At 45.0% G+C, this 26,043-nt stretch overlaps 4 protein-coding genes and 1 pseudogene across 6 annotated transcripts; 2 read left to right on the plus strand and 3 right to left on the minus strand.

Moving 5' to 3' along the window:
- The first annotated feature begins 332 nt into the window (after positions 1-332).
- Positions 333-12,789, plus strand: inpp5ka (inositol polyphosphate-5-phosphatase Ka). 2 transcript variants are annotated; one of them, XM_021587569.3, is made up of 13 exons: positions 333-505; positions 829-934; positions 3,161-3,265; positions 3,474-3,582; positions 3,875-3,991; positions 4,148-4,323; positions 4,512-4,623; positions 4,952-5,061; positions 8,356-8,593; positions 10,425-10,562; positions 10,661-10,744; positions 10,821-10,925; positions 11,116-12,789. In XM_021587569.3, the coding sequence occupies exons 2-13, from the start codon at positions 840-842 to the stop codon at positions 11,194-11,196; spliced, it is 1,470 nt and encodes a 489-aa protein (XP_021443244.2). In that variant the 5' UTR covers positions 333-505; positions 829-839; the 3' UTR covers positions 11,197-12,789. The 2 variants fall into 2 exon arrangements, with proteins under 2 accessions (XP_021443244.2, XP_036820630.1); XM_036964735.2 differs by lacking the exons at positions 333-505; positions 829-934 and adding an exon at positions 2,046-2,389.
- Positions 12,790-12,855: 66 nt separating this feature from the next.
- On the minus strand, positions 12,856-15,135 carry LOC110507526 (centrosomal protein of 55 kDa pseudogene; annotated as a pseudogene). The gene has a single exon (XR_016492649.1). The product of XR_016492649.1 is annotated as a centrosomal protein of 55 kDa pseudogene (transcript).
- Positions 14,805-19,473, plus strand: tekt1 (tektin 1). Its single transcript, XM_021587570.3, has 8 exons — positions 14,805-15,201; positions 15,498-15,710; positions 15,891-16,056; positions 16,976-17,104; positions 17,185-17,331; positions 17,815-18,040; positions 18,547-18,743; positions 19,134-19,473. The coding sequence occupies exons 2-8, from the start codon at positions 15,521-15,523 to the stop codon at positions 19,291-19,293; spliced, it is 1,215 nt and encodes a 404-aa protein (XP_021443245.2). The 5' UTR covers positions 14,805-15,201; positions 15,498-15,520; the 3' UTR covers positions 19,294-19,473.
- A 15-nt stretch (positions 19,474-19,488) lies between these two features.
- LOC110507532 (F-box only protein 39-like) lies at positions 19,489-22,495 on the minus strand. Its single transcript, XM_090224474.1, has 3 exons — positions 21,221-22,495; positions 20,207-20,383; positions 19,489-19,850 (listed from the first exon to the last, which is right to left on the minus strand). Exons 1-3 carry the CDS (start codon positions 22,382-22,384, stop codon positions 19,722-19,724), a joined length of 1,470 nt encoding a protein of 489 aa, XP_090080600.1. The 5' UTR covers positions 22,385-22,495; the 3' UTR covers positions 19,489-19,721.
- A 107-nt stretch (positions 22,496-22,602) lies between these two features.
- On the minus strand, positions 22,603-25,608 carry LOC110507531 (XIAP-associated factor 1). The gene is made up of 7 exons (XM_021587572.3): positions 25,066-25,608; positions 24,524-24,659; positions 24,351-24,407; positions 23,949-24,162; positions 23,717-23,787; positions 23,351-23,542; positions 22,603-23,188 (listed from the first exon to the last, which is right to left on the minus strand). The coding sequence occupies exons 1-7, from the start codon at positions 25,107-25,109 to the stop codon at positions 23,156-23,158; spliced, it is 747 nt and encodes a 248-aa protein (XP_021443247.1). The 5' UTR covers positions 25,110-25,608; the 3' UTR covers positions 22,603-23,155.
- Between the last annotated feature and the right edge of the window lie 435 nt (positions 25,609-26,043).

Below are 26,043 nucleotides of genomic sequence, written 5' to 3' on the forward strand. Positions count from 1 at the left end.
GCAATGGTCATAAACTACACAGCACAAACAAAGATGAAATCAGAGACCATTTGAATTATTGTGAGTGCAGCAGAATGTTTATTGGAATTCGGTGAGCCTACAGCAGAGGCTTTGCATGAAATCCTGTCAAAGGATGTTACGCCCTCACAGGCCCCTGAGCCTGTGTAGGGATGTGACTCGAATATGAATGTAAATGAAGATTGGGAGGTTTTTATTTTATTTTGTAAGATGTTGGTTTTTTCACCGGCCTATAATTGATGTTGTTTTTATATAGTTTACCGACCATACAGTAGGTGGCGGCATTCTTCTCTAATGCTTGTTTGTGGACTGCCGTAATACCGTAGAAGAAGAAGCGCGGTCACTTGGCGATCTTCTTTGAGGAAGCGCATGTGCAAAACGTAAACAAAGTGTTTTGGGTAATCTCACACCCAAATTGTAATTTTTCGTGGAGAATTTCTGTAATCAGAAATAGAGTAGGCTACAACAAAACAACAGGCATTGCCAGGTAGTAAGAACATTGTACATTTATTATGTGTACTATATTGTACTATTTAGTATTATCTGTACTATATTTTAATCTGTGGTAATCATTAACACAGATCAAATAGCTAGCTAACGTTAGCTAGCTAATTTAAAGGAACGAAGCTAATTGCTAGCTACCTACTGGCATAGCTAACTTCTCATCTAATGTGTAAAAACATTCCTAACATTCCTGTCTTGACATTCAATACATAGAAGAAGAAAAATTCAAACAACATATTGCTGTGTGTTCATATCATGCGTTTAAATTAGTGTTTGTACCGTTATCATGATTCCATGATTTTGCAGCTGGTGAGATTATGGAGAATGATGACGGTACCAGAGAAGACACCCAGTCACAAGTCAAGAACTCAGTCAGCATGGAGAAGAACTCTTGCAACGAGGACACTTTCAGGTTTGAATGTCTCCTTGTGGTCATAGGAGCTCTAGCTAACAACTTTTATTAGCGAAGATGTTTTGCCCATAAGGAGACACTGCACATTTCATTTGTTTACGGTCAATGGACACTACCCACCCAGTATCCTTTTCAGCAATGCGGTGGTGGTGGTGGTGGTGCAGGCAGCATAGCATTTGAACTGACAAAGAACTGCACATGGTTGGATTGTTGGCTACATCATATCTTTGCAGGCTATTCAGAAATGTAATTGGAATGCATGCACACAGGCATACTATTTCCTTATTAGGTCTGTATTCCCCCAGACAGAACACAGTGCAACTTCACATTGTCTACCAGTGCCAGCACCCAATACAAAGCTGAGAGCATAATATTGGGAGTATTGTTCTGATTAGGTTTCCCAATGCATTGCATTCCCACACATATTAGAGAAATAATCCATTCCACTCTTTCCAAATCGAAGGAAAGTTCAGTTAAGCAGATGATTTGGGCCCAAGGTCTACTACCACCACTGGCACTTTGTGTTTCTCTTCTAAGCCTTGCTAGAAGTTTCCTCATTGTGGACTGGTGTTGAGCAAATGATTACAGACTAAGTTGCATTTTCTAGCATTAAGGGGTCGTTTTCACATAGTGGGTCTCACGTGGCCCCTTCTTGATCCTGCTTAACCCGTAATCCTTCTCAGTCTACTTCAGACCCTCCACAAATATTCTCAGGTCCCTTATTCACTTCCAGAGGCTGGATTTTATGAAAGGCATCATTGCTCCTCCAAAAGTATACATTAGTTGTCAGATCTGTCTTAACTGGTCTATCCTATTCTTCTTCAACCTGTTATACTGTAGCCATTTCTGTGCTTTTGCGACATCAGGAGTTCTGTATGGTCTTTCATATCAAATTCAGACTCACACAGGATGCCAAGGGAAAGTGCAATGATGAGGGTCTCCCATTGATGGATCTTGGAACAAGAAAGAATTGTCAAGGACATAAATCTGCAGTTGGACCACTGTAGAAGACACTGCCTAGGATCTCTACAAATATTCAAGTATCCAAATCTCCATTTAAAGGAAAAACTATTGATCTCCAGTGAAACATTCCCCTTGTGAACAAGGGAGAACCACCTGCCTTTCTGAACTCATCATTGCATCTGTGACCACCTCCATATTTTCCTCCTTTCTTCCCGACACTGAGGTTCCTTCCAGAAGCTCACCCACAATGGATGAGATCCGCCGGGTGTTCGGTTCGCCCATAGGGCGCGTCCGCTCGGACAGCATAGCCAGCTCTGCCACCCAGTCCTCGGGCAGCCGCTTGCTGCTGCGCCAGCGCCTCGCCCAGCTCATGACCTGCGTGGACGACCTGGACCCCTCGCCCCAGCTCCAAGAGCAGGTGGTACGCAGCTTGGACAACGCCTTCCTCGTCTGTGGTAAAAGGGCCAACCGGACCAAGAAAGACAACTTCAGGTGGACATTTATAGGCTTTGCAGAGTTCCTCTTTTCTGACTCTTTGGCCTTATTTCGACTTGACTTCCTCTTTCTCTGTTTGTTTAACATCATGTTTTAAATCTTCTTGACTAAAATGCCCAGCAATGATTTCTCCATTTTATTCCAATGTTGTCTGTCTTTTATCTGACTACAGAGGGTCTTTGTTGATAGAAAAGTTAGAAACATTTTTCATGTCTTGATTTTAGGCCTTGGACCTTTGGTTGATCACCCTCTTGAGCTCAGAGCAGGCAGTGTGTGCCGTCTCTTCCGTTCTGGATCGTAATCTTTGGCATGCTTATCTTTTGGTTTGATAACCCAAAATGTCCTTTTGTTAACAGAACGGCTAATGATGTTAGGACCATAGAGATCGTACGTCTGTGTTCTGTTTAGTTCTGTGCTGAGGACATGGAAATGGATGGGCTTTGTTCTTTGTTGAGAAGTGTTCTTTTTGAATTGATGTAGACTATGGTTAGAGAGATGTGACTAGGCTTTATCAACCACCACGGTCCATTCAAGACTGGCTAAACATGATGTTGTTGTGTAACTAAATAAGCTTCTGAAAGTTGCAGTCCAATTTGTCAGTCTTTTGCGCTAATGATTTTCAGAGAAAACTGCTGTGCAAGTGAATCATGATCTGCCGTTCTCTCTCTCTCTCTCACTCCCTCTCTACCTCTCTCTTGCTTTCCATCGCCCCCTCTTTACTCTCTCACTCCTTTCTTTCTTTCTTTCTCTCTCTCTCACTCCCTCCAGGCTTCACATGGTCACGTGGAATGTCGCTACAGCTGATCCTCCAGATGACATCAGCTCCTTGCTTCACCTGAACTCCCCAAAGACCCCAGACCTCTACGTGATTGGGTGAGTTACGGAGCTACGGCATGCTGATTGGATATTGATTGAGACAGACAGTACAATGGCATGACAGGAAAATCTGTTTTTTCCTGTGTAAAGTCGACCAGGTTTATTCAGTGGCATGGAGAAAATGCATCAGTAGGTTTATTTGCATGATATTAATGTTACTGGCAACAATAGTTATAAACTGTGTGTGTGTGTGTGTGTCTCGTAGTCTCCAGGAGGTGTACGCTGCTCCTCACAGGTTCATCATAGACATGGTCGTTGAGGACTCCTGGAGCCATCTCTTCATGTCCAGCCTGGCACCACGAGGCTACCTGAAGGTACAACAGTAGGACAATATGGCTTCATAACACTTAACAATACCACTCCAGCACCATAGACCGGTTTGAACTAGTTTTATGCCACCAGCCTTAGTCTGAATCAACAGACAAATGTGCTCTCAACATAATTTGTCCTCAGTTTATTTTCACCTCTTTGTCTTTCAAAGCGATATAATTAGCATATTATGTGTCTCTCCACTTCCACCCTTTGAGTCTGCCATTAGTCTTTTTCCCGGTTACATAAAGACCCTGAATTGCCCAGGTTTAGATGACAGTCTTGTTGTGCTTGCAGGTGTCCTCCATCCGAATGCAGGGCCTCCTGCTGCTGTTCTTCTCCAAACTGGCCCACGTTCCATTCATTAGAGACATCCACGACACCTACACGCGCACAGGCATCTTCGGCTACTGGGTAAGGTCAGGCTCAGTGGATGTTATTACTTGTTATGGCACCTTATAGCGAGTGTTACAAGGCATTATAAATGCACTTATAAGGCATTATGTGTGTGAGCCTCGCAGAAGAAGGGTGTTATTCGTACGTTTGATCGATTGACCTTGCGCCCAACAGGGGAATAAAGGTGGTGTGTCCATCCGCCTGTCTTTCTACGGCCACATGCTCTGCTTCCTCAACTGTCACCTGGCGGCACACATGCAGTACGCCTCGCAGCGCGTCGACGAGTTCGAGTACATCCTGGACACGCAGACCTTCGGCCCCAAAAAGGCCCCCCACGTCCTCGACCACAAGTCGGTATACATTAAACGCACGTTGTCAATTGAGTGGGCATTTTTCTCTATTCACACTGTTGCTGCCTCAGTGTTTTATAAGTGGAAGAGCCTGGCATCTGCTTGTGATAGGATTTTAAGTACTACTGTGCTCTCTCTGTGTTGAACGTTCACAGTGGCCTCTCACTCTTTCTCTCTCTCTCTCTCAGGCTGGTCTTTTGGTTTGGGGATTTGAACTTCCGCATCCAAGATCACGGCATGCATTTTTTGCGCAACTGCATCACGAGCCATAAGTTGAACTTGCTGTGGAGCAAAGACCAGGTCAGACTCATGGGAGATGCATTTGTTTTGCTCTGTCTTGGAGAATACTATACCTACATTTGACTGGAGTAGAAAACGGACAGTGGCTTTTCATTTAACACATGTGCTGTTGTCTTTGTTTTCCTGCATGTAAGACATAGGATGTGTCCCAGGCGGCACCCTGTTTGTTCACTTTATACGTGCACTACTTTTGACCAGGGCCCTTAGGGCTCTGATCCGAAAGAAGTGCGCTCTTATGGGAATGGGATGCAATTTGGGATGCTACCGTCGTATCGCCTGAGGATGTCAAATGTGATGCTTGTCTTGTCATTCTGTGTTGTTGCATCAGCTGACCATGATGAAGAAGAAGGAGGCTGTCCTGCAGGAGTTTGACGAGGGACCTCTGGACTTTCAACCGACGTACAAATTCGACAGGTTCTCTGACCGCTATGACAGCAGGTAACTCTTCGCCCCTATAAAGGATTCACCGTTGTTTTCTTTCAGATTTCCCTCCTTTGCGTCGTCTTTTCCGCCTGCTCTTACTGAGCTGACTCCCCGCTCTCCTCACAACACACTATTATTCAAACCCTCTGCTCTCTTTTGATTTCACGGGTCCCGCCAGGCATGGTTTGGTGTTCAGTAAGCTGCTCACAACACCCCTCTCTTAATGCCACCCGAATCCTCCTTCAGCAGTATTCTGCTCCTGCACAATAAGCCCACTAGAACTGTTGTAAGACGGTGATGGATAGATTTATGCTATGGGAAGTCTAAATGCCTCTCTCTCCCACCAGAGAATGGTGCCTACAGGACAGCAGACCTTGCTGTCTTGTTTGTTGTTGTTGTGTTTTTTCTGCTGATGTGAATGCTATGTGATATATATATATATATATATATATATATATATATATATATATATATATATATATATATATATATATATATATATATATATATATATATATACTATAGTTGTCTGCAGCTAACACAGTTTCCTCTAACAGTACCTGCGGTATATCAGTCGCTGTTATCTTCATATGAAGCCGCTTGAAAATCCCATTGATACGTATCAGTGCCATGGCTGCCATGCTCAGTGGACATAGTATTCTGGATTTGTTAAGGATAATTAATTTAACCCCCACAATACCATCTCTTTCTGAGAGAGAGAGAGAGAGAAGCTTTGCTAGCCGACTGTACCATTGCCTCTGTGTGGGCGTAAGCAGCTGTCAGGTTCTAACAAGCATGGTTACTAGCTATATACAGCACAACCTCCTGTCCTGCTGCTTGGATTTGTCACTATGGACTTCTACCGAATCACTGTATACAGTGTGTTCAGAAAGCATTCACTTTTTCCACATTTTGTTACGTTACAGCCTCACTCTATAATTGGTTAAATGTTGTTGTTTTTTTCTCTCCTCAATCTACAGACAATACCCCATAATGACAAAGCAAAAACAGTTTTTTAGAATTTGTTGCAAATGTATAAAAAAAAATGTAATAATGGAAATATCACATTTTACATAACTATTCAGACACATTACTCAGTACTGTGTTAAAGCACCTTTGGCAGCGATTACAGCCTTGAGTCTTCTTGGGTATGACGCTATAAGCTTGGCACACCTGTATTTGGGGCGTTTCTCCCGGTCTTCTCTGCAGATCCTCTCAATCTCTGTCAGGTTGGATGTGGAGCATCGCTGCACAGCTATTTTCAAGTCTCTCCAGAGATGTTAGATTGGGTTCAAGTCCGGGCTCTGGCTGAGCGACTCAAGGACATTCAAAGACTTGTCTCAAAGCCACTCATGCGTTGTCTTGGCTGTGTGCTTAGGGTCATTGTCCTGTTGGAAGGTGAACCTTCGCTGCAGTCTGAGGTCCTGAGTGCTTTGGAGCAGGTTTTCATCAAAGATCTCTCTGTACTTTGTTCCGTTCATCTTTCCTTCGACCCTGACAAGTCTCCCAGTCCCTGCAGCTGAAAAACATCCCCACAGCATGATGCTGCTGCCGCCACCATGCTTCACCGTAGGGATGATATTAGCCAGGTGATGAGCAGTGTCTGGTTTCCTCCAGATGTCACGCTTGGCATTCAGGCCAGAGAATCTTGTTTCTCATGGTCTGAGAGTCCTTAGGTGCCTTTTGGCAAACTCCAAGCAGTCTGTCATGTGGCTTTTACTGAGGAGTGGCATCCGTCTGGCCACTCTACCATAAAGGCCTGATTGGTGGAGTGCTGCAGAGATGGTTTTCCTTCTGGAAGGTTCTCCCATCTCCACAGAGGAACTCTGGAGCTCTGTCAGTCACCATCGGGTTCTTGGTCACCTCCCTGAACAAGGCCCTTCTCCCCCGATTGCTCAGTTTGGCCGGGCGGCCAGCTCTAGGAAGAGTATTGGTGGTTCCAAACGTCGTCCATTTAAGAATGATGGAGGCCACTGTGTTTTTGGGGTCCTTCAATGCAGCAGACATTTTTTGGTACCCTTCCCCAGATCTGTGCCTCGACACAATCCTGTCTCTGAGCTCTACGGGAAATTCCTTTGACCTCATAGCTTGGTTTTTGCTCTGACATGCACTGTCAACTGTGAGACCTTATGTAGACAGGTGTGTGCCTTTCCAAATCATGTCCAATCAATTGAATTTACCACAGGTAATCAAGTTGTAGATACATCTCAAGGATGATCAATGGAAACAGGATGCACCTGAGCTCAATTTCGAGTCTCATAGCAAAGGGTCTGAATACTTATGTAAATAAGACTTTTCTCTTTTTTATTTGTAATACATTTGCAAAAATGTCTCTTTGTTATTGATGATAAAATGATTTCATCTTATTTAGAATAAGGCTGTAACATAAGAACATTTGTATAAAGTGATAAGGGTCTGAATACTTTCCCGAATGCACTGTCGCTGTATGCATTCATGTGTGCGCACGTGTTTGTGTGGGGGGTGGGGGCGTACGCGGGTGTTTGTGTGTCAGCGTCATTACATACAGCCTCCACCACTGTGCACGAATCAGTACAACTGAGAGGGCACTCACTGCATGAGTCACCCAGTGAGACGGGGTGGCGAACTAATACAGCCGTGAGAGACGACTAATGAGGGGATGTGAAAGGATACAAAGCACTGTGGAATCTGATCCATCATGTCGAGCAGACTGAAGTGACACTGAGATGGGTAAAACGCTACAGAAATCCGGCTACCTTATGAGATTACTTGTCATACTCTCTCCATCTCTTAACACTCTCATGTCATTCTCTCATACACAGGCTTTGTTCCAATGTCCACACTAGCATACTACTAGAATGAATAAATGTATTGGGCATGCATTCTAAGTGATCTACTGATTTTACTTTCTGTTTCTCTACATCTGCCTCCTTGATCGTCTCTCACTAAATCTCTTCGCTTGTCCGTTTTCCTGTTTCTCTACATCTGCCTCCTTGATCGTCTCTCACTAAATCTCTTCGCTTGTCCGTTTTCCTGTTTCTCTACATCTGCCTCCTTGATCGTCTCTCACTAAATCTCTTCGCTTGTCCGTTTTCCTGTTTCTCTACATCTGCCTCCTTGATCGTCTCTCACTAAATCTCTTCGCTTGTCCGTTTTCCTGTTTCTCTACATCTGCCTCCTTGATCGTCTCTCACTAAATCTCTTCGCTTGTCCGTTTTCCTGTTTCTCTACATCTCTCCAATTCTGACAATCATTCTCTTTCTCGCTTTACAAATTCTCTCACTAAATCCCTGTCTCTTCTCTCGTCCGCCCGTCTGTCTGTCTGCCCAGTGGTAAGATGCGTAAGCCGGCTTGGACAGACCGGATCCTGTGGAGGGTGAAGCCTAAAGAGTCACCCCCAGAGGAGGAGAAGGACGAGGACAGGGACTCTGGTCTGGATGAGAAGAACACCAAGCAGCAGGAGGAGGAGGAAGAGTTCCCTCTGAAACTCAAGCAGGATTCGTACACCAGCAACATGGAGTACGGCGTCAGCGACCACAAGCCTGTCATCGGCATCTTTACCTTGGAGGTGACTGAGGCAGCGGCATTTCCCATTCCCACATCTGAGACCGTATGAACAGAGTCTTAAGAGTAGCAGTGCTGATCTAAAACCAGTTCCTTCCTGTCCATATAATGTTGTTCATTATGATCTAAGAGGCAACACTTACTGACCCAAGGTCAGCACTCCTACTCTGAGGTGCTTTTTGAATAAGGGCCCTGGACTGCTTTTCCAATATGACTCTTGATAGTGAAACGGTATGATGCAAATACAGTGGGGCAAAAAAGTATTTAGTCAGCCACCAATTGTGCAAGTTCTCCCACTTAAAAAGATGAGAGGCCTGTAATTTTCATCATTGGTACACTTCAACTATGACATACAAAATGAGAAAAAAAATCCAGAAAATCACATTGTAGGATTTTTAATGAATTTATTTGCAAATTATGGTGGAAAATAAGCATTTGGTCACCTACAAACAAGCAAGATTTCTGGCTCTCACAGACCTGTAACATCTTCTTTAAGAGGCTCCTCTGTCCTCCACTAGTTACCTGTATTAATGGAACCTGTTTGAATTTGTTATCAGTATAAAAGACACCTGTCCACAACCTCAAACAGTCACACTCCAAACTCCACTATGGCCAAGACCAAAGAGCTGTCAAAGGACCCCAGAAACAAAATTGTAGACCTGCACCAGGCTGGGAAGACTGAATCTGCAATAGGTAAGCAGCTTGGTTTGAAGAAATCAACTGTGGGAGCAATTATTAGGAAATGGAAACCACAAATCCCAGAACCACACGGGGGGACCTAGTGAATGACCTGCAGAGAACTGGGACCAAAGTAACAAAGCCTACCATCAGTAACACACTATGCCGCCAGGGACTCAAATCCTGCAGTGCCAGACGTGCTTAAGCCAGCACATGTCCAGGCCCATCTGAAGTTTGCTAGAGAGCAATTGGATGATCCAGAAGAAGATTGGGAGAATGTCATATGGTCAGATGAAACCAAAATATAACTTTTTGGTAAAAACTCAACTCGTCGTGTTTGGAGGACAAAGAATGCTGAGTTGCATCAAAAGAACACCATACCTACTGTGAAGCATGGGGGTGGAAACATCATGCTTTGGGCTGTTTGTCTGCAAAGGGACCAGGACGACTGATCCGTGTAAAGGAAAGAATGAATGGGGCCATGTATTGTGAGATTTTGAGTGAAAACCTCCTTCCATCAGCAAGGGCATTGAAGATGAAACGTGGCTGGGTCTTTCAGCATGACAATGATCCCAAACACAATGCCCAGGCAACAAAGGAGTGGCTTCGTAAGAAGCATTTCAAGGTCCTGGAGTGGCCTAACCAGTCTCCAGATCTCAACCCCATAGAAAATCTTTGGAGGGAGTTGAAAGTCCGTGTTGCCCAGCAACAGCCCCAAAACATCACAGCTCTAGAGGAGATCTGCATGGGCCAAAATACCAGCAACAGTGTGTGAAAACCTTGTGAAGACTTACAGAAAACGTTTGACCTCTGTCATTGCCAACAAAGGGTGCATATAACAAAATATTGAGATAAACTTTTGTTATTGACCAAATACTTATTTTCCACCATAATTTGCAAATTAATTCATAAAAAATCCTACAATGTGATTTTCTGGATTTCTTTTCTCATTTTGTCTATCATAGTTGAAGTGTACCTATGATGAAAATTACAGGCCTCATCTTTTTAAGTGGGAGAACTTGCACAATTGGTAGCTGACTAAATACATTTTTGCCCTACTGTATACTGCTTTATGTTCCTTCACCCTCTAGCCAATCCTGACCACCTCTTCCCTCCGTTTGTTCTGCCGTTCCCTCCTGTCTATCCCCACACTGTAGTTGAGGAAGATGTACGAGACGCCGTTGGTGCGCGTGTGTGCCGAGGGTGAATGGAGCGCCGACTTTGACGCCATGGTGATCTACAGCCCCCTCCAGCCCTTCCCTTCGAGCGCCTGGGACTGGATCGGCCTCTACAAGGTCAGAGTCGACCTAACCCTCCGATGTTCTTTTCAACCGTAGTCGTACTGTATCGTCATCCATGTAGTTTTTACAGGTGTGTGTTTGTGTGTTTACAGGTGGGATTCAGGAGTGTTTCGGACTACATTACCTACACCTGGGTGAAGGATGATGAGGTCTCGTTTAATGACGAGCTCACCCAGGTAATATGACTGCGCGCACGCGTCTCTTGTGTTTTATGACACGGTGATGCTTGACTATGTTTCTGTGTTTATCCAGGTCTATGTGAGCAAGGATGAGATTCCGGTGCTGGGAGGGGAGTGTGTGCTCTGTTACTACTGCAGTACGCTCCAATGCATTGTGGGCATTAGCTCACCCTTTAAGGTAAGTGCAGGTTTACTGTAAGCCACCAAGGGACAGTCCAGACATGGATAATATACATACATGCTCTTATACATTCACATACATTTTGGGACAGTTTTCAGGATACAGGTTCAGCCATGTCCTGGACTAAAAAGCTTGGAGATTCTCCATTTTGAAGTTTGGATTTATAAATGTCTCCGTCTGGTTTTAGGTACAAGAGTCCAAAGTGGCCGTTGAGGAAGGTCTCGCGCCGGAGAACATCAACGGCCTTGACAAGGCCACAGCCAGTTAGGACCTGTGAGTGGACCAGACATGCCCTCGAACACTGTCTGTCCGTCTATGCTGTTACACACCTGCCCTTTTGACCTTTGGTTGCCTGTCTGCAAGCTGCGGTGCTGCTGGAGTCATGGAATGTTACTTAGAAATGATAGGCTAGTGCACTTTGAATTTAATGAATCGTACTGTTTAGCTGTCTTGTTCGCCACTGCCAGTTGTGGTGGCAACAGTAACCTGTGTGTTTATTTCTGTTCTGTTCAGATGTTGATCCCACTTTTTAAAATCAGCCGCAGAGAGATATTGGCAGTGTCGCTTTAAGAAAGGTTCAGTCTTAGTTTTGTTCAGTGTATTTTTTGTTGTTGTTGGTGTTTGTCTCTTTGGATTCATACAGAACACATTGGACATTGTCTGATGTTCCAGGTAGCTTGTACAAAAGTTGAACATTGACATCAAAGTCGTGGCTGTTTTGAACATTTGACCAATCATCTAATGATATCATAAATGCATGATTATCTCATAATTATTTTTAAAATAATGCTTCATATATTTTTATTTTCCCCTTGCAAACTTAGTCGTCTGTTAACAAAAACTCTTTGTGCTATGCTATTCCATTTCAATGCAGTTTTTAATAGAGGATATGTTTGAGAAATACAGTGAGCGCCATAATTCATTGGACAGTGACCATTTTTTTGTTATTTTGGTTCTGTACTCTAGCACTTTGAGTTTGAAAGGATACAATGAGGGTGAAGTGCAGACTGTCAGCTTTAATGCATGCAAAGGATATGCGACCATATATTAACAATGATTACTTTATTCTACATTATGTTAAACTGTCCAATGTTTTTGATGCCTGAAAATGGGGGGGACTATGTATTAAAGCTTCTATAATTTCTAAACGGTTCATCCGATATGTATGAAAATACCCTCAAATTAAAGCTGACAGTCTGCACTTCAGCCTCGTTGTCATGGTATCCTTTCAAACTCAAAGTGCTAGAGTACAGAACCAAAAATACAAAACAATGGTCACTGTCCAATGGTTTATGGTGTTCAATGTATATTGCACAATTTGATCTTGTTCATATTCATGACCATATGCCCTTTTTATAGATGTGCGTAAAGGTTACTGGTTTATGCATATTATTAAAGTAATTTTGGTTCTAGGCAGTGTGATTGGGGATGAAAAGTTATTTAAGAAAAAGTGGATTCAACAAGTGCCTCAATGTTAACAACCTGTAGATAACTGTTCCCCGGATACTTTGGTACAAAACTATGTCATTCCTATTTGATTATTTATTGCTGCATTTGAAATGTATGAATAATCAGTGTTCTTATTCTTAAAACATATGCAGGTCTTGTTTGTACTGTACACATCAACATTTCATCTGTACAACTTGTACTTTTCTGCGACCAATTTCAGCATAAGCGAGGTCTGTTCAAATGTATTTTATTAATGTCTTTAAACGCTTGTACATTTACTTGTAAAGATTGTTCAGTATATTGAAAATCAGGAGTGCTCTATTTTCTCAGTAACAAATGTGGTAAATGAATGAATACAAATGTTATACTGTAACCCATTTAAGGCTTAAATGAAGTAAAACATCTAAATGATGATGAGGCCTGTCATTTATCACGAGTCTCGAAGAGAAATACAGTCAGTCATTTCTAGACCTTCTTTGATACAATGTAACCTCTTTTTATTTTATTGTAATAGGATTTTGCTTCATTTACAAACTATCATCTTAGTTGGAAACAAGAACTATACATTTCTAGAACAAGAAAGCTTTTTTTATTTTTTATTAACGGGTATTTAGAAGATTTATGCAAGGATAATAATAATGGACATTAGGAACAACAATGCCCAACAGTCTCTGAACATCAAAATGATCTAAAGTATTTTAAACCAGGAAACTGATTTACACTTTAGTCAAAGTGAGACAAACATGTCCAAAAAATTCAAAGGTTGAGTGAGTAAACAAGTTTAACAGTTATAAAGGGCTTTATAAAATACACTCATTGGCTTGAAGCAGCGTTCCTTACAGTATACAGTAAGCGCTATTTCCAGTTTGATCGCCAATCTGATCCAGTAGCAATCCAGGACCAAGCTACATACAGTATACATGGAGGAATTACATTTGACTCTGCTCAACACACAGACGCAGTGCACAAAGTAACCATGGCATTGCAGCTGGCGTTTGCACCAGCTATAACATTTTGAAAAGGGAAGTTTAGTGCGTTTTAGAATGGGAAAATGTCCCCCCGAGCCTATTCCAGACTTCCTTATTGGGGCGGGTACTCCCAGCCATAAAAATAAGACTAGATTCTAAATCGATTGGATAGATCTAGGCCTACTTCTATGCTTCCAGCCCTGTACAGCCCAGACAGTGTTTACAGACAGTGCTCGAGGTGGGCCAGCAGCTCTCGGTGGTGCCTGGTGGGGTACTGGGCTCGGCAGCTGGGGCACTCTAAGAAGCTCTCGTCTAGCAGCTTGGGGACCTGAGAGTGGGAGGTGACGCTCTCTTTGGAGCGCTTCAGGGGTGCTGGGGGTCTGCAGTGAGCGCTGGCCTCGTACAGGCGGGACAACTCCCTCTGCCCCTTCTCTGACTCGAGTTTGGCAACGTGGTCCTTTGCCTTGCGTAACTCCTTCAACACCTTGTGGAGCTGTTGTTGTAAATACTGACAGTCTCGCTTCTCATCCTCCAGGTCTTTGGCAGACACCTGGATCTGCTGTTCCAGAATTGTGACGCGTTTCTGCTCCTCATGCAGGCTCAGTAGGGATTTCTGCAGTAGATTCACCTGTACTAGGAGCTCAGCAGACCTGGTCTCCTTTTCCTCTAGTCTAGCCTGGAGCTCTTCCATGTCATCCCACAGATGGCCCTCTCTGTCCCCAGAGCGACGCTTCTCCTTCTGGACACTCTGCCAGATACTCAGCCTCTCTGCCTGGAACTGCTGCCTCACCTCTCCCACCTCTCTCTGCTTCTCCTCATACCTACACTGCAGCTCAGACAGTTGTCTCTGGGCTGTGTTGACCTGCTCTCTCTGAGTTTCCAGCTCCCTCTTGGTCGTCAGTAACAATTTCTCATAGTGCTTCTGTATCTGCACTGACCTCTCTTCTGAGTGGGCGTCTTTATGTTGCTGTGCGAGGGCCTGCTTGGCCTGGTTCAGCTGCTGTTCCAGCCCAAACACCCGGGCCAACACCACCTTCACATACTCCTCTCTCTGCTGGTCGTAGGCCAGCCACTGCTGGTTCTTTTCCAGGGCATCTGTGAGGTGGTCGTGGCTCATTGCAGTACTGGTGGTGAGCACCTGTCCATCTGATGGGCAGCTCTGCTGCTTAGCGCCAGGTCTACTATCCAGCTCCTGGCACTTAGCAGACACGGACACCAGCTTGTTCTTAACGTCCTCTGTCTCGGCTTGGAGTGACTGGAAGAGTTTTTTTCTCTGGTCGGCCTCCCTGACATAGTGGTCTATCTGGGCCTGCAGACCGGCCACTGTCTCACCTTCTGCCGCATGGGCCTGCTGCCAAAGAGAGCAGATTTCCTGGTCTCTGGCCAGCAGCTGCTGAGCGTTCTTCTCCCGTAGAGTCTCCAGTGACAGGATTTTCTCTAATAAAAGCTTGTTATTTCCAGAATCTGATTGTTCTCCTTTCTGAGGAGACAGCTCATCCAATGACTTCCTGAGATATGCATTCTCCTTTCTGAGTTTACTGATCTCCATATAATTTTTGGAGCAACACAGCCTTCCACCTGTCTTGTCGACGAAGTTGTCCTTGTTTTTGTTGCTGGATGACATCGTTGCTAAGCTAGCTAACGGTAGCTAGCAAATGGCATCACACAGATGTTGTTAGAATCCAAATCTGATCCCTCCGCTGGCCTTTTACATTTCCCGCGGTTGATAGCTCCGCCCAGATTACGACGTACTGCGTTGACCTGGCAACCGTTTGTTTACAACCTGTCCTTGCGTTAATTCATTGCGGACAAGACGGGCAACATTGTTGCAACTTTTTTCACACCGCACAGTAAAGGTATGGTAAGAAGAGAGATTCAGCTCGCTAATTATATTTTACTGACATTTTGCAAGCCATGTTTGTTAGCTAGTTTGCTCAAGTTTATATGACAACTTGCTAGCTAGCTAGCGAGTCAAATAAAATAAATGCCCATCCTAGTTAGCTACTGTAGCTAATTGCTATTTAGTTGGTAATTTGCCAGGCTAATTACTAGTTTTGGTAAAACATGATCTGACTTATTAATCTGCCTTATTGAGTGACATTTGTGATGTTGTTTCTTATTGAAAGGAAAGATTATTGTTTCCCCCTTCCAGACTGAAATAATTGCAGTGGAGAAATGTCTAGGTTGATGGACCCTCCGCCCAAGTTCCTGCCACCAGAATGGAGGCTTGCAAACCAAATACATTATGGGAATGCGGAGGCTGAGCGTTCACGCTCTGAGCGACTCACGGCTGAGAGTAAGAGGCTGATAGAGGAGAGTGGCATGGCAGCCAAACGCATGCAACAGGATGCCAACAAGAGACTGGGTAAGATGACATCAATTAGAAGAGGTGATAACATAATCTGTTTCTGTCAAAGTAGTGGTTGATCCATCCCTGCAAACGAATGGTTTGTCTGTTCCACTTTGTAATGACACATACATTACATGACAACCTCTGATAATACCCAACCACACACCATTCTAACCATCCTATCTCTGTGTTCAGAGCAGAGAATCCATGACATCAAGTTCTGGAGGACAGAGCTGGACAAGAAGTTGGAGGAGGTTGTCCAGGAGATTGAGGTGCTGATATCCTATAAAAGCCGGGTGGAGAGAGCCTTGGAGAGCTGTGCCGAGCCCCTCAGAGTTGCCCTGCAGTGCCTGACTGAACGGTGAGGAGTAAACTCCCAATCAGTCAGTTGGAAAATGCAGTGATACACAAATAGGTGGGAAGGAGTCTGCTCAATGTTCCAACAGGGACCTAGAGTCACCAGACTAAGACCAACAGATAAATAAGAAGGAGATCCTTCAGTCGCCGTGCAACCTGGTATCAGAGCATTTCGTATTATGCTGTATGTAAATTCTAGGGATTCCATTTAGTATGATATGTTACGTTTCATATGGTATGTATTCATTTGTGGATGTGCATCACCCATTTTGTTTGATATGTTACGAATTACAATTCATTATATGTTACCAATTTGTAAAATGTACAAAATGTAATGAATTTGCTAAACGTACAGTGTTACATTTAAAAAAAAATGTATGATATGTTACAAATTCTGGCTAGGTGGCTAACTTTAGGTTTAGGTTAGGGGTTGGGGTTAAGTTTAGGAGATTGGTTAGGGAAAGGGTTCGCTAAAAGGGTTAGCAAACATGCTAAGTAGTTGCAAAGTAGCTAAAAAGTTGTAAGTAGTTGAAAAGTTGATTATTAGCGAAAGTGCCAAAGTTATCCATGATGAGATTTGAATTCACAAACCTTCGGTAGCTTGGTGGGTAGGAGTGTTGGGACAGTAACCGAAAGGTTGCTGGATCGAATCCCTGAGCTGACAAGGTAAAAACCTGTCTTTTTGCCCCTGAGCAAGGCAGTTAACCCACTGTTCCCCGGGCGCCGATGACGTGGGTGTTGATTATGGCTGCCCCCCGCACCTCTCTAATTCAGAGGGGTTGGGTTATATGCGGAAGACACATTTCAGTTCAATGCATTCAGTTGTACAACTGACTAGGTATCCCCCTTTCCCTAGACATTCGCGTTATACCCTACTTTTGATTTTTGCCTTAAGTAACCATCTGTCTCCATGTGTGTTTCAGGCAGAGGCGTGTTTCCATTGACCTGGTACATGACGACGTGGAGCGGGAACTGATGAAGGAGAGGGAGGTGATCGAGGGAGTGGCATCCCTGCTGAACCGCACCTTGGAGCAGACCAATGAACAGATCAGGTGCGTGAGGGGAGGAAGTGGTTCATCACACACACACGATCAAGTCTCATTATCTCCTTCTTTTTCTGTTCTGGCTCCAGACTGAACCGCTCTGCAAAGTACTACCTAGAGAAGGACCTACGGGACAAGTTCCAAGCAGAGCAGATTGATGGTTTCTGCTCCATCCTCACAAGCGCCTCCCCGAATATTGACAACGCAACAAGTCAGACATTGCTCGCAGCACCAGGGTAAAACGCTGACACTTTGTGTTTGTGCAATGTGGGGCAGTAGGAAATACAATGAAACAAAAGATCATCCCTTAATATTCACCAGGAATGCAGTCTCACCTGCAGCAAAAGTCCTAATTCTACAGATAGAAATAGAATGGATAGTTGGGGCATTCTGCATACAGTAGGTCCATTAGAAGCATTATTCCCTTCAGCCAGCAGAGGTCAGTGTAATACATCCTCTAACCACCCTACTTATCTAAACCTTTTCTACCGGTTTTTATTTTTTATTTTACCTTTATTTAACTAGGCAAGTCGGTTAAGAACAAATTAATATTTACAATGACGGCCTACACCGGCCAAACCCTAACGACGCTGGGCCAATTGTGCGCCTCCCTATGGGACTCCCAATCACGGCCGGTTGAGGTACAGCCGGGTTAACCTGCCGTCCTTTCATGACACGCTGAACAAAAAACATTCAACATTTAATCCCTCCAATCCTAGTGCCACTGTGACACCAGAGGAGTGGGAGACCTTCTCCAACATCAACATCCTCAAAGCAGAGCGCGAGAAGAACAACTCCCTGTCGCTGAGGGCTCTGGTGGACAGCCTTCTGGAGCAGACGGCTGCTGACATGCGCAGGCAGCACAACGCTATGGGCACTGCCCTCCGGCTGCAGGTCCAGGAGACCAAGGCAGCCAAAGGACAACTAGAGGACCACTTGGTAAAGGTAAGCAGGAATGTGAAAAAACGTACTTTATATGCTTAACCCCCCCCCCCCCTATGATTAGTTACTGAAGCAATTCCCACACATTTTAAATTACAGTCATTTAGCAGACGGTCTTATCCTGAACGACGTACAGGCGCAATTAGGGTTACACGTCTTGCTCAAGGGCACGTCGGCAGATTTTTAAACCTAGTCAGCTCAAGGTTTTGAACCTGCGTCCTTTCAGTTACTGGCCAAACGCTCTTAACCACTCAGTTACATGTCATCCTGGGATTAGTTACTGGAATGATTCCCCCTATGATTAGTTACTAGAATGATTCCCCCTATGATTAGTTACTGGAATGATTCCCCCTATGATTAGTTACTAGAATGATTCCCCCTATGATTAGTTACTGGAATGATTCCCCCTATGATTAGTTACTGGAATGATTCCCTCTATGATTAGTTACTGGAATGATTCCCCCTATGATTCGTTTCTGGAACGATTTCCCTCCTTTCCCCCTTAAAAGGTTCTGTCAGAGGTGGCCAGCCAGGAGTGCAACCTGGAGGCCCTGCGCGTGGCCATCGACGACAAAGCAGGTCCCCTGAAGGTGGCCCAGACACGGCTGTCCGCTCGCAGCCAGAGACCCAGCATCGAGCTCTGCCATGACCCGGCCCAGGTCCGCCTGCTCTCCGAGGTCCAGGAGCTCACTGCACACATCAAGAGGTGACGATGCACTCCACTTTCCTGTCTACTGTAACTCTTCCTACTGATCTCTTCTAACCCATCTAGGATTTCTGGCCACTATTTTCACTTCAACTACAAGTCAAGCTATTTTGTAATACTTTACAGTCATGTTTTAGCTCTGTACGAAGTATAAGATTAGTTATCCTGACACAACCCAGTGATCAGTGATTCTCTACACTCATGGTTTTGTTACACAAACAGGATATCACAGCTTTCATTTCAAGTCTTTTTGTTTAGTAGATACAGCATCTCTGGTTAAGAGACTGTTCCGAGCGTATTATGTGAATGACATATTGAATGTTTTGCCTATTTTGCCATGAGTTGTAGTAGTCTCCCATTGTCCTGTGTCAACCCTGTGACCCCCGCCAGACTGCGAGAGGCCCAGGCCCAGTCGGAGATGGAGCTGCTGGCCCTGACCCGCTCCCAGCTGATCCTGGAAGAGGAGATCCAGGTCAAGTCCCACTCCCTCTACATCGACGAGGTCATCTGCACCCAGCTCCGCCAGCCCATCTCCATCCACAGCTTCTGAATACCACTCCCACCATGACAAGCCTGGTCCCTGATCTCTTTGTGCTGTCTTGCATCAACAGATCTGGGACAAGCCTAGACCATGGCCACAGTGGGGCTCTTTAGATTATGCTGACATACCCAGGCCAGCATTTTACATTTGACTGATAAATAAAATATGAGGTATACATTGTGATGGAAAGTTGGAGTGCTTGTATTGTTTGCATCAATTTTAATACAATATTTGGGTTTGAAGAAAAGCAGGATCAGAGTTGTGGAGTGTGTGTTTATTTACAGCGATGGCGGTGTGTGTGTGTGTGTGTAAGAGAGTGTGTGTATTTGCCAGACCCATCATGATTGTGCATCAAATTGTAGTTTCTTCCTTTAACTGGTGCTAATATAACAAAAAAAATGCTGTCTTTATGGGCCCACGTGTCTGTCAGGCAGGAGTCAGAGCATGGGGTAGGAGATGGCAAAGTAGTGGAGCTCTGAGTTGATGAGTTGTCTGTAGCGAGAGTACACCTCTTCCAGCTGCTCATCCTCGTCCTGAGTATCATATTTGTTGATGTAGATCCGCACCTGGGACACAAACACAAGCAGCTTATAAACCAGACAGTATATTGCTCACATAATACAGTAATGCACGTTGCTATAGCAAGGTACAGCACATTAAGTGTCATCAGTAGTAAAGGAAGGAAAATGGGACCTGCCCCTTTAAGAACTGACAAAGATGACTGCCCAGCTGAAGGCTGTTTCATTTATGACCCAAACACACTTTAAAATGCCTGCAATATCCCTGTTCACTGGGCAGGAGAACACAGCAGGCTAGTGTGTGGAGCTTGTGTCAGTAAATCGCTTCAATGCCAGGACACAGATTGGTACGCAGGTCGGTAGGCCTAAATGGCCTTGGCTTAGCTCCCAGAGCTCTGGCTCACCTTGATGGTCCTTAGGATGATCTTCTTTTCCAGGCGTTTCTGCAGCAGCCGGTCCAGGAAGCTGATGTCCAGGAATGCCCAGACCTTCATGTAGACCAGCTGGCTGCACAGCAGCACCACCTCCAGCAGCTCCTCGTCCACAGACTCATGGCTGTTGTTCAGGTCCAGGGTCAGTTTCTAACCCACGGAATGGGGTGGAGAGAGATTCACGACACTTCAAGAATGGAGTCATGTTTCTTGTTAAAGTATGAGCGCCACCGAACGCAGTCTCCAAAAACGCGGCAACATTAGCTTTAAAATGTAAATTTTCCACGATACTTCTGCAATACCGATTGAATGCAGTCCTTGGGGATGGTTTCCCTGACATAGATTAAGCCTTGTCCTGGACTAAAACACATTCTCAATGGAGATTCTCTTAGTCCCGGACTAAAACACATTCTCAATGGAGATTATCTTAGTCCAGGACTAAAACACATTCTCAATGGAGATTCTCTTAGTCCAGGACTAAAACACATTCTCATTGGAGATTCTCTTAGTCAGGACTAAAACACATTCTCAATGGAGATTCTCTTAGTTCAGGAATAAAACGCATTCTCACTGGAGATTCCCTTAGTCCAGGACTAAAACACATTCTCAATGGAGATTCTCTTAGTCCAGGACTAAAACACATTCTCAATGGAGATTCTCTTAGTCCAGGACTAAAACACATTCTCAAATGAGATTCCCTTAGTCCAGGACTAAAACACATTCTCAATGGAGATGGACTAAAACACATTCTCTTAGTCCAGAACTAAAACACATTCTCAGTGGAGATTCCCTTAGTCCAGGACTAGGCTTAGTCTGTCTGAACTGCATGGATATAAAAAGACAATGTAGGTACATGAAAAAACACTTGATACACTACACATACTGTGCTAACTTATTCGCTACACCAACCAGTAGCCTAAATGGTGCCATCATCGCTCCATAGCTGACTGCTACTCTGTATTGCCGGGTAGAGAAACCAATCCTCACCTGTAAACAGCTCCTGTAGTAGGGCACTAGGTTGGTAAGGGCAGGCTTGACACTCCAGTCCTGTTCACTGAAGTAGCAACTGGTGAGACTGAGCGAGCGCAGCGGGATCTCTCTGAGCAGAATCCTCCCCAGCTTGTCCATGTCGAGGATTCGCTCCACTGTGATATGCACACGGAGGTCGGGACAACGCTGAGCCAGATGGGACCAGGCATCCCCCCAGACCACCTGGATGTGGGGCTCGTGGATATGGCATCGTATGGTGAACGTCTGCAGGGAGCCTCCCCCGTCCAGGCTCCTACACGCCGCGGACAGGGCCGCCAGAAGCTCGTCCGACAGGCAGCTGTAGTTGAGGGTCAGGGTGCAGAGGCCCTGGAAGCGGTTCATGACCTGGGGGAAGGCGGGGCTGATGAAGACGGCCAGCGGCTGTGAGAAGAAGTCCTCCAGGTTGAGGTGGGTGATGCCGGGCCGGCGGCCCAGGTGGATGTGCTGCTGAGATGCAGCCACGGCCTCCAGCACCTCCAGGCCCTGGGGCAGGTTGAGGCGGGCCCCTCGCAGGCTCAAGTAGCCCAGGCGGGAGCTCTCGCGGCGCAGGTAGAAGGTGAGGCTGCGCACCAGCGCCTTGCGTACGCTGCGGCACCAGGCGGCGCGGTCCAGCTCCATGTGGTTGACAGTTAGGCGGCGTAGTCCGCCTCTGGTTTTACGCAGCGCGGCGAGGAAGGTCCTCAGCGTCTGCTGGAAGCGCCGGGACACCAGAGAGTTGAGGGGGTGGGAGAAGCGGATCTCCAGATCCTCCAGGTAAGCGCCGTAGGTCTTGGCGTAACACACAGCCGTCTCCAGCTCCGAGCGGCGGGTCCTGGAGATGCGGCCGGAGAAGTTGAAGGTTCGAACCCTCCAGAGAGAGGGCGAGCGCATGACGTGGTGCCAGTGGAGACACACCAGGGCCGCCTTGACACGGTCACGGTCACGCAGCCACCAGAACACCTGCCGCAGACACACGTCCGGGAGGTTAGCCCAGCCCAGTTTAGGCTCCTCATTTTCCTCCACCTCGCCTTCTTCCTCCTCCTCCTCCTCATCCATTATCTCTATTCCTTCATCCTCCCTCTCCTCTTCTTCTTCGTTTTCATCCTCCGAGAGCTGTTCCTCTGGATCCTCTGGGTAATTCATTTACAAGGAAGAAGTTTTGCCCAACCACTCACGTCTCTCAGTATTCATCCACCAAATGTAAATAAATAGTTCTCCCTGTAGTCTGAAATGTATTCTATGTGACTCTGGGGTTCACTTGGACTACAGAGAAGCAGAGGACACATTGACACGTGTCCGTTGGGTGGCCATCAATGTGTCCCAGTTGTCACCTGGAAATGACGAGACACCAAAACTGAAGCTCTGGAACCTTCACAGCTTTTATTGTTGTCACCATGAAACCAAAGAGACACCTTGTGACATCACAATAGGAGAAGATAAAACCGGACGGCTCACAGTATTTGGATCCATTATTAACAAAAAATATAATATCCTTAAGTGTGTGTACAGCAAAACATTTGATTGTAAATCAGTTATGTACATTAGTAAACAAATATTCAAATGTAAAACTTTTGATGAGTTCAATGACGGAGAAAACATTCCCATTTTCAGAACATACTGCATTTCAGTTGTAAACAATGTATTATACAACAATCATAGAATAGGACTCTTATCCTCTTGTAGAGAAGAATCCTGACTAATTTAATAAGTCCTAATCTCTTACCGTTACCCCCAACCCGTCCAGTCACCAGAAATAACTCAACTGCCTCTGAAATACACATTTTCGGGCAAAAAATAACTTGCGATTTGCTCAAATAAATCACGACTAACCTTGTCCATTGTGTTATTAATAATTTGTCAACCACTACACCAATTCACCATGGAGTGTTCCTTCACAAGTTCTGAGCATGTTTCTCATTTCAAGTTGACATGGATTTGACATTTAATCTGAAAGAGAAACAAAAGACCCAGTTAGTTTGTCTCTTTTTCATCACTCCAAATGATTAAAAAGGGGACCAGGGTTTGGGTCAATTCCAGGGTTGGAGACTGAATTGAAATGGAATTGCCCCAATCCCAGAAGGCTACTGTGTTTTTGGGACAGCGCTGTACCTCATGCCATCGTAGTGTGACTACGGGGAGAGCCAGGTGACAGTGGGGACAGGTGCTGATCTGGTCAATATCCCCCTCTCTCCCCTCTTGCCTCCTGCCTTGGGCTGAGAACAATGCAGACTTCATAGAATTGGTCAAACGAGGACTGGGCTGTTCCTGTTCAGCCTCCTCTGATGTGTGGACACACCACAGCTAGCAGTTGGGGAAGAGATTTGAACAAGTCATTTAAACACAAAGCTCTTTCCATGGAGAATCTGCATTGAGATTACTTGTTTGTCCCAGAAGTAGGCTTAATATAGGTGGTAAAACAAGGAGGAATGATCTGATGATGATAACTTGGGTTCATGCTGTTGAATAAGAACATACCTGATGTTCTGCCATCTCCTCCAATGGGAAAGACCTCATACAGCTCCTGCAAACAACTGCTGTTCGCCTGCCTGCATCCAGAAAACACCACATTAGTTTGAATATAACATAACATTGAACACCATCATATCAAACTCATCTGACTGGATAGTGATTACGATTTCCATTTTCCAATGGGTTGAATATTACATATGGCAAATCAACTTAAACTGAAGTGTGGGGGTAGCCTCACCGTTGGAGGATGGTGGGGAGGGGTTATCGGGAACATAGAGGTCAGGGCAGATCTGGGCATGCTCCGGCTGGTCCCTCAGAGTGACGTAGCGTCCGCAGTCGGAGCAGCGCTCGGTGCGACTGCCACACGCCACGCTGTGCTCCGCCATGGCCGACAGCGGCAGCTCCAGCTGGCAGAACTCACAGCACTGCAGCCTTGCCTTACACTCGTCCGACTGAGAGGGGGGGGGGGGGGGGGGGGGGTGATTCATTCTTTATAACAATCGTTATTATACACCTGTATCAATTACAGCTTGATTATGATGATCATGCAGAGGAACTCATTCCAATCCATTCACTGAAACGGCATCGTCATGATGTGTGTGTGTGTGTGGCAATGCAGGTGACCGTGGAGCAGTCTCACCTCATGGTCCAGTAGCTGGCAACGCTCCACCTTTTTGTTGCACTTGGTGCATTTCACCTGTGAGAGTGACGAAACGACAATATATCGGACGTAAACAATTGGGCCCTTTATCTCTCAACATCGACTCAAGTATTTGGAAGTGATCCTGGTTTCATTACAGCAGAGTGGTTTACCTGGGTGTGCTGGTCCTGATGATGCTGCTCCAATAGCTGTCTGGGAACCGGCTCATCACAGTCTGGACACAGGCACAGGAACCGCTGGCAGTGGGACTCGTGCAAGGCAAAGTTGGACACAGCCACCTCCTTGTGACTGACAGTTGAACACGAGCACAGGAGAAGTGTTAGAGGCACGACAAGACCACTGACCTGAGTGGGCAGGGGTTTAAAGAACTTAAGTAAAAATACTTGAAAGTAGTACTTAAGTCGTTTTTTGGGGTATCTGTACTTTACTTGATTATTTATATTTTCGACAACTTGCACATTCCCTTTCAAAGATTCTAGACTAGGATTCCATGTATTGACAGAAATGCCTCTTGTAAAGCTGAAATTGTGGCAGCCCAGTGAATATTATTGACAATGTATCTTATTATGAAGTGAACGGTCTCTCTCAACAAACTAACGCATATATTCTACCAATTCATGCTGAAGAATATCCACTGTTACTTTGATGCTTTCTTTTGAACGTTTTACATATTAAAATGTTTTAATTATCTCACCACTGGTCACAGACACGGGTTGTGTCCTCTTCCTTGTCTGCCATCGCGTAAAAGGTGTAAATTCTGATTCCAAAACCAGTAGCTACGCCCGACCATGCATTTAAAACCAATTGTTTTACGCTCAACTGGTGCAACCCGTCTCAGGAGACTTAGAACATAGCATTGTGAAACTAGCGACATTGAGGTGTGATCATAGGGCTAATTTACTAAATAAAAGTCAACCTGGAGAAATGTTACTTGGCTGTTACATTACGTTTTTCAGATTTAAAATCACACAGCAAATATTGTTTAAAGTTACGTAAATTGAAAATAGAAACTAGATTTTTTTCAACATGTTAAGTGTTGGTCCCATCTTTCATGAGCTGAAATAAAAGATCCCGGAAAGATCACGAAAAGCTTATTACTCTAATTTTGTGCACAAATTTGTTCAGATCCCTGTTAGTTAGCATTTCTCATTTGCCAAGATAATCCATCCACCTGACAAGTGTGGCATATCAAGAAGCTGATTAAAAACTGCATTATCATTACACAGGTTCACCTTGTGCCGGGGACAATAAATGGCCACTCTAAAATGTGAAGTTTTGTCACACAACACAATGCCACAGATGTCTCAAGTTTTGAAGGTGCGTGCAATTGACATGCTGACTGCAGGAATGTCCACCAGAGCTGTTGCCAGAGAATTGAATGTTCATTTCTCTACCATAAGCCTAAGTGTAAGTCTAAATGTCATTTTAGAGAATTTGGCAGTATGTCCAACCGGCCTCACATCCGCAGACCACGTGTAACCACACCAGCCCAGAACCTCCACATCCTGCTACTTTACCTGCAGAATTGTCTGAGACTAGCCACCAAGACAGCTGATGAAACAGAGGAGTGTTTCTCTGTAATAAAGCCCTTTGTCACCATTACAAAGGGGGTGTTTTAGTATCCTCAGAACTTCTCCTAATAACATCCAGGTTAATGCCAAAGAGATTGATC

The sequence above is a fragment of the Oncorhynchus mykiss genome, chromosome 27, assembly GCF_057628025.1.
Source record: "Oncorhynchus mykiss isolate SJ-2025 chromosome 27, ASM5762802v1, whole genome shotgun sequence".
NCBI lineage: Eukaryota > Metazoa > Chordata > Actinopteri > Salmoniformes > Salmonidae > Oncorhynchus > Oncorhynchus mykiss.

What these genes read in the sequence shown, in the direction of transcription:
- LOC110507531 (XM_021587572.3), bottom strand. Translation starts at nt 25,109, where the DNA reads ATGGCAGACAAGGAAGAGGACACAACCCGTGTCTGTGACCAGTG. An exon ending in ATCAGGACCAGCACACCCAG is followed by an intron (nt 24,408 to 24,523) that starts GTAAACCACTCT and finishes TCACTCTCACAG; the next exon opens with GTGAAATGCACCAAGTGCAA. An exon ending in CTCCCCACCATCCTCCAACG is followed by an intron (nt 23,788 to 23,948) that starts GTGAGGCTACCC and finishes TTCTGGATGCAG; the next exon opens with GCAGGCGAACAGCAGTTGTT.
- tekt1 (XM_021587570.3), top strand. Translation starts at nt 15,521, where the DNA reads ATGTCTAGGTTGATGGACCCTCCGCCCAAGTTCCTGCCACCAGAATGG. An exon ending in GGATGCCAACAAGAGACTGG is followed by an intron (nt 15,711 to 15,890) that starts GTAAGATGACAT and finishes CTCTGTGTTCAG; the next exon opens with AGCAGAGAATCCATGACATC. An exon ending in CTGCAGTGCCTGACTGAACG is followed by an intron (nt 16,057 to 16,975) that starts GTGAGGAGTAAA and finishes TGTGTGTTTCAG; the next exon opens with GCAGAGGCGTGTTTCCATTG.
- inpp5ka (XM_036964735.2), top strand. Translation starts at nt 2,145, where the DNA reads ATGGATGAGATCCGCCGGGTGTTCGGTTCGCCCATAGGGCGCGTCCGC. An exon ending in CACCACGAGGCTACCTGAAG is followed by an intron (nt 3,583 to 3,874) that starts GTACAACAGTAG and finishes TTGTGCTTGCAG; the next exon opens with GTGTCCTCCATCCGAATGCA. An exon ending in GCATTAGCTCACCCTTTAAG is followed by an intron (nt 10,926 to 11,115) that starts GTAAGTGCAGGT and finishes GTCTGGTTTTAG; the next exon opens with GTACAAGAGTCCAAAGTGGC.
- LOC110507532 (XM_090224474.1), bottom strand. Translation starts at nt 22,384, where the DNA reads ATGAATTACCCAGAGGATCCAGAGGAACAGCTCTCGGAGGATGAAAAC. An exon ending in ACTACAGGAGCTGTTTACAG is followed by an intron (nt 20,384 to 21,220) that starts GTGAGGATTGGT and finishes TCCGTGGGTTAG; the next exon opens with AAACTGACCCTGGACCTGAA. An exon ending in TCATCCTAAGGACCATCAAG is followed by an intron (nt 19,851 to 20,206) that starts GTGAGCCAGAGC and finishes TTTGTGTCCCAG; the next exon opens with GTGCGGATCTACATCAACAA.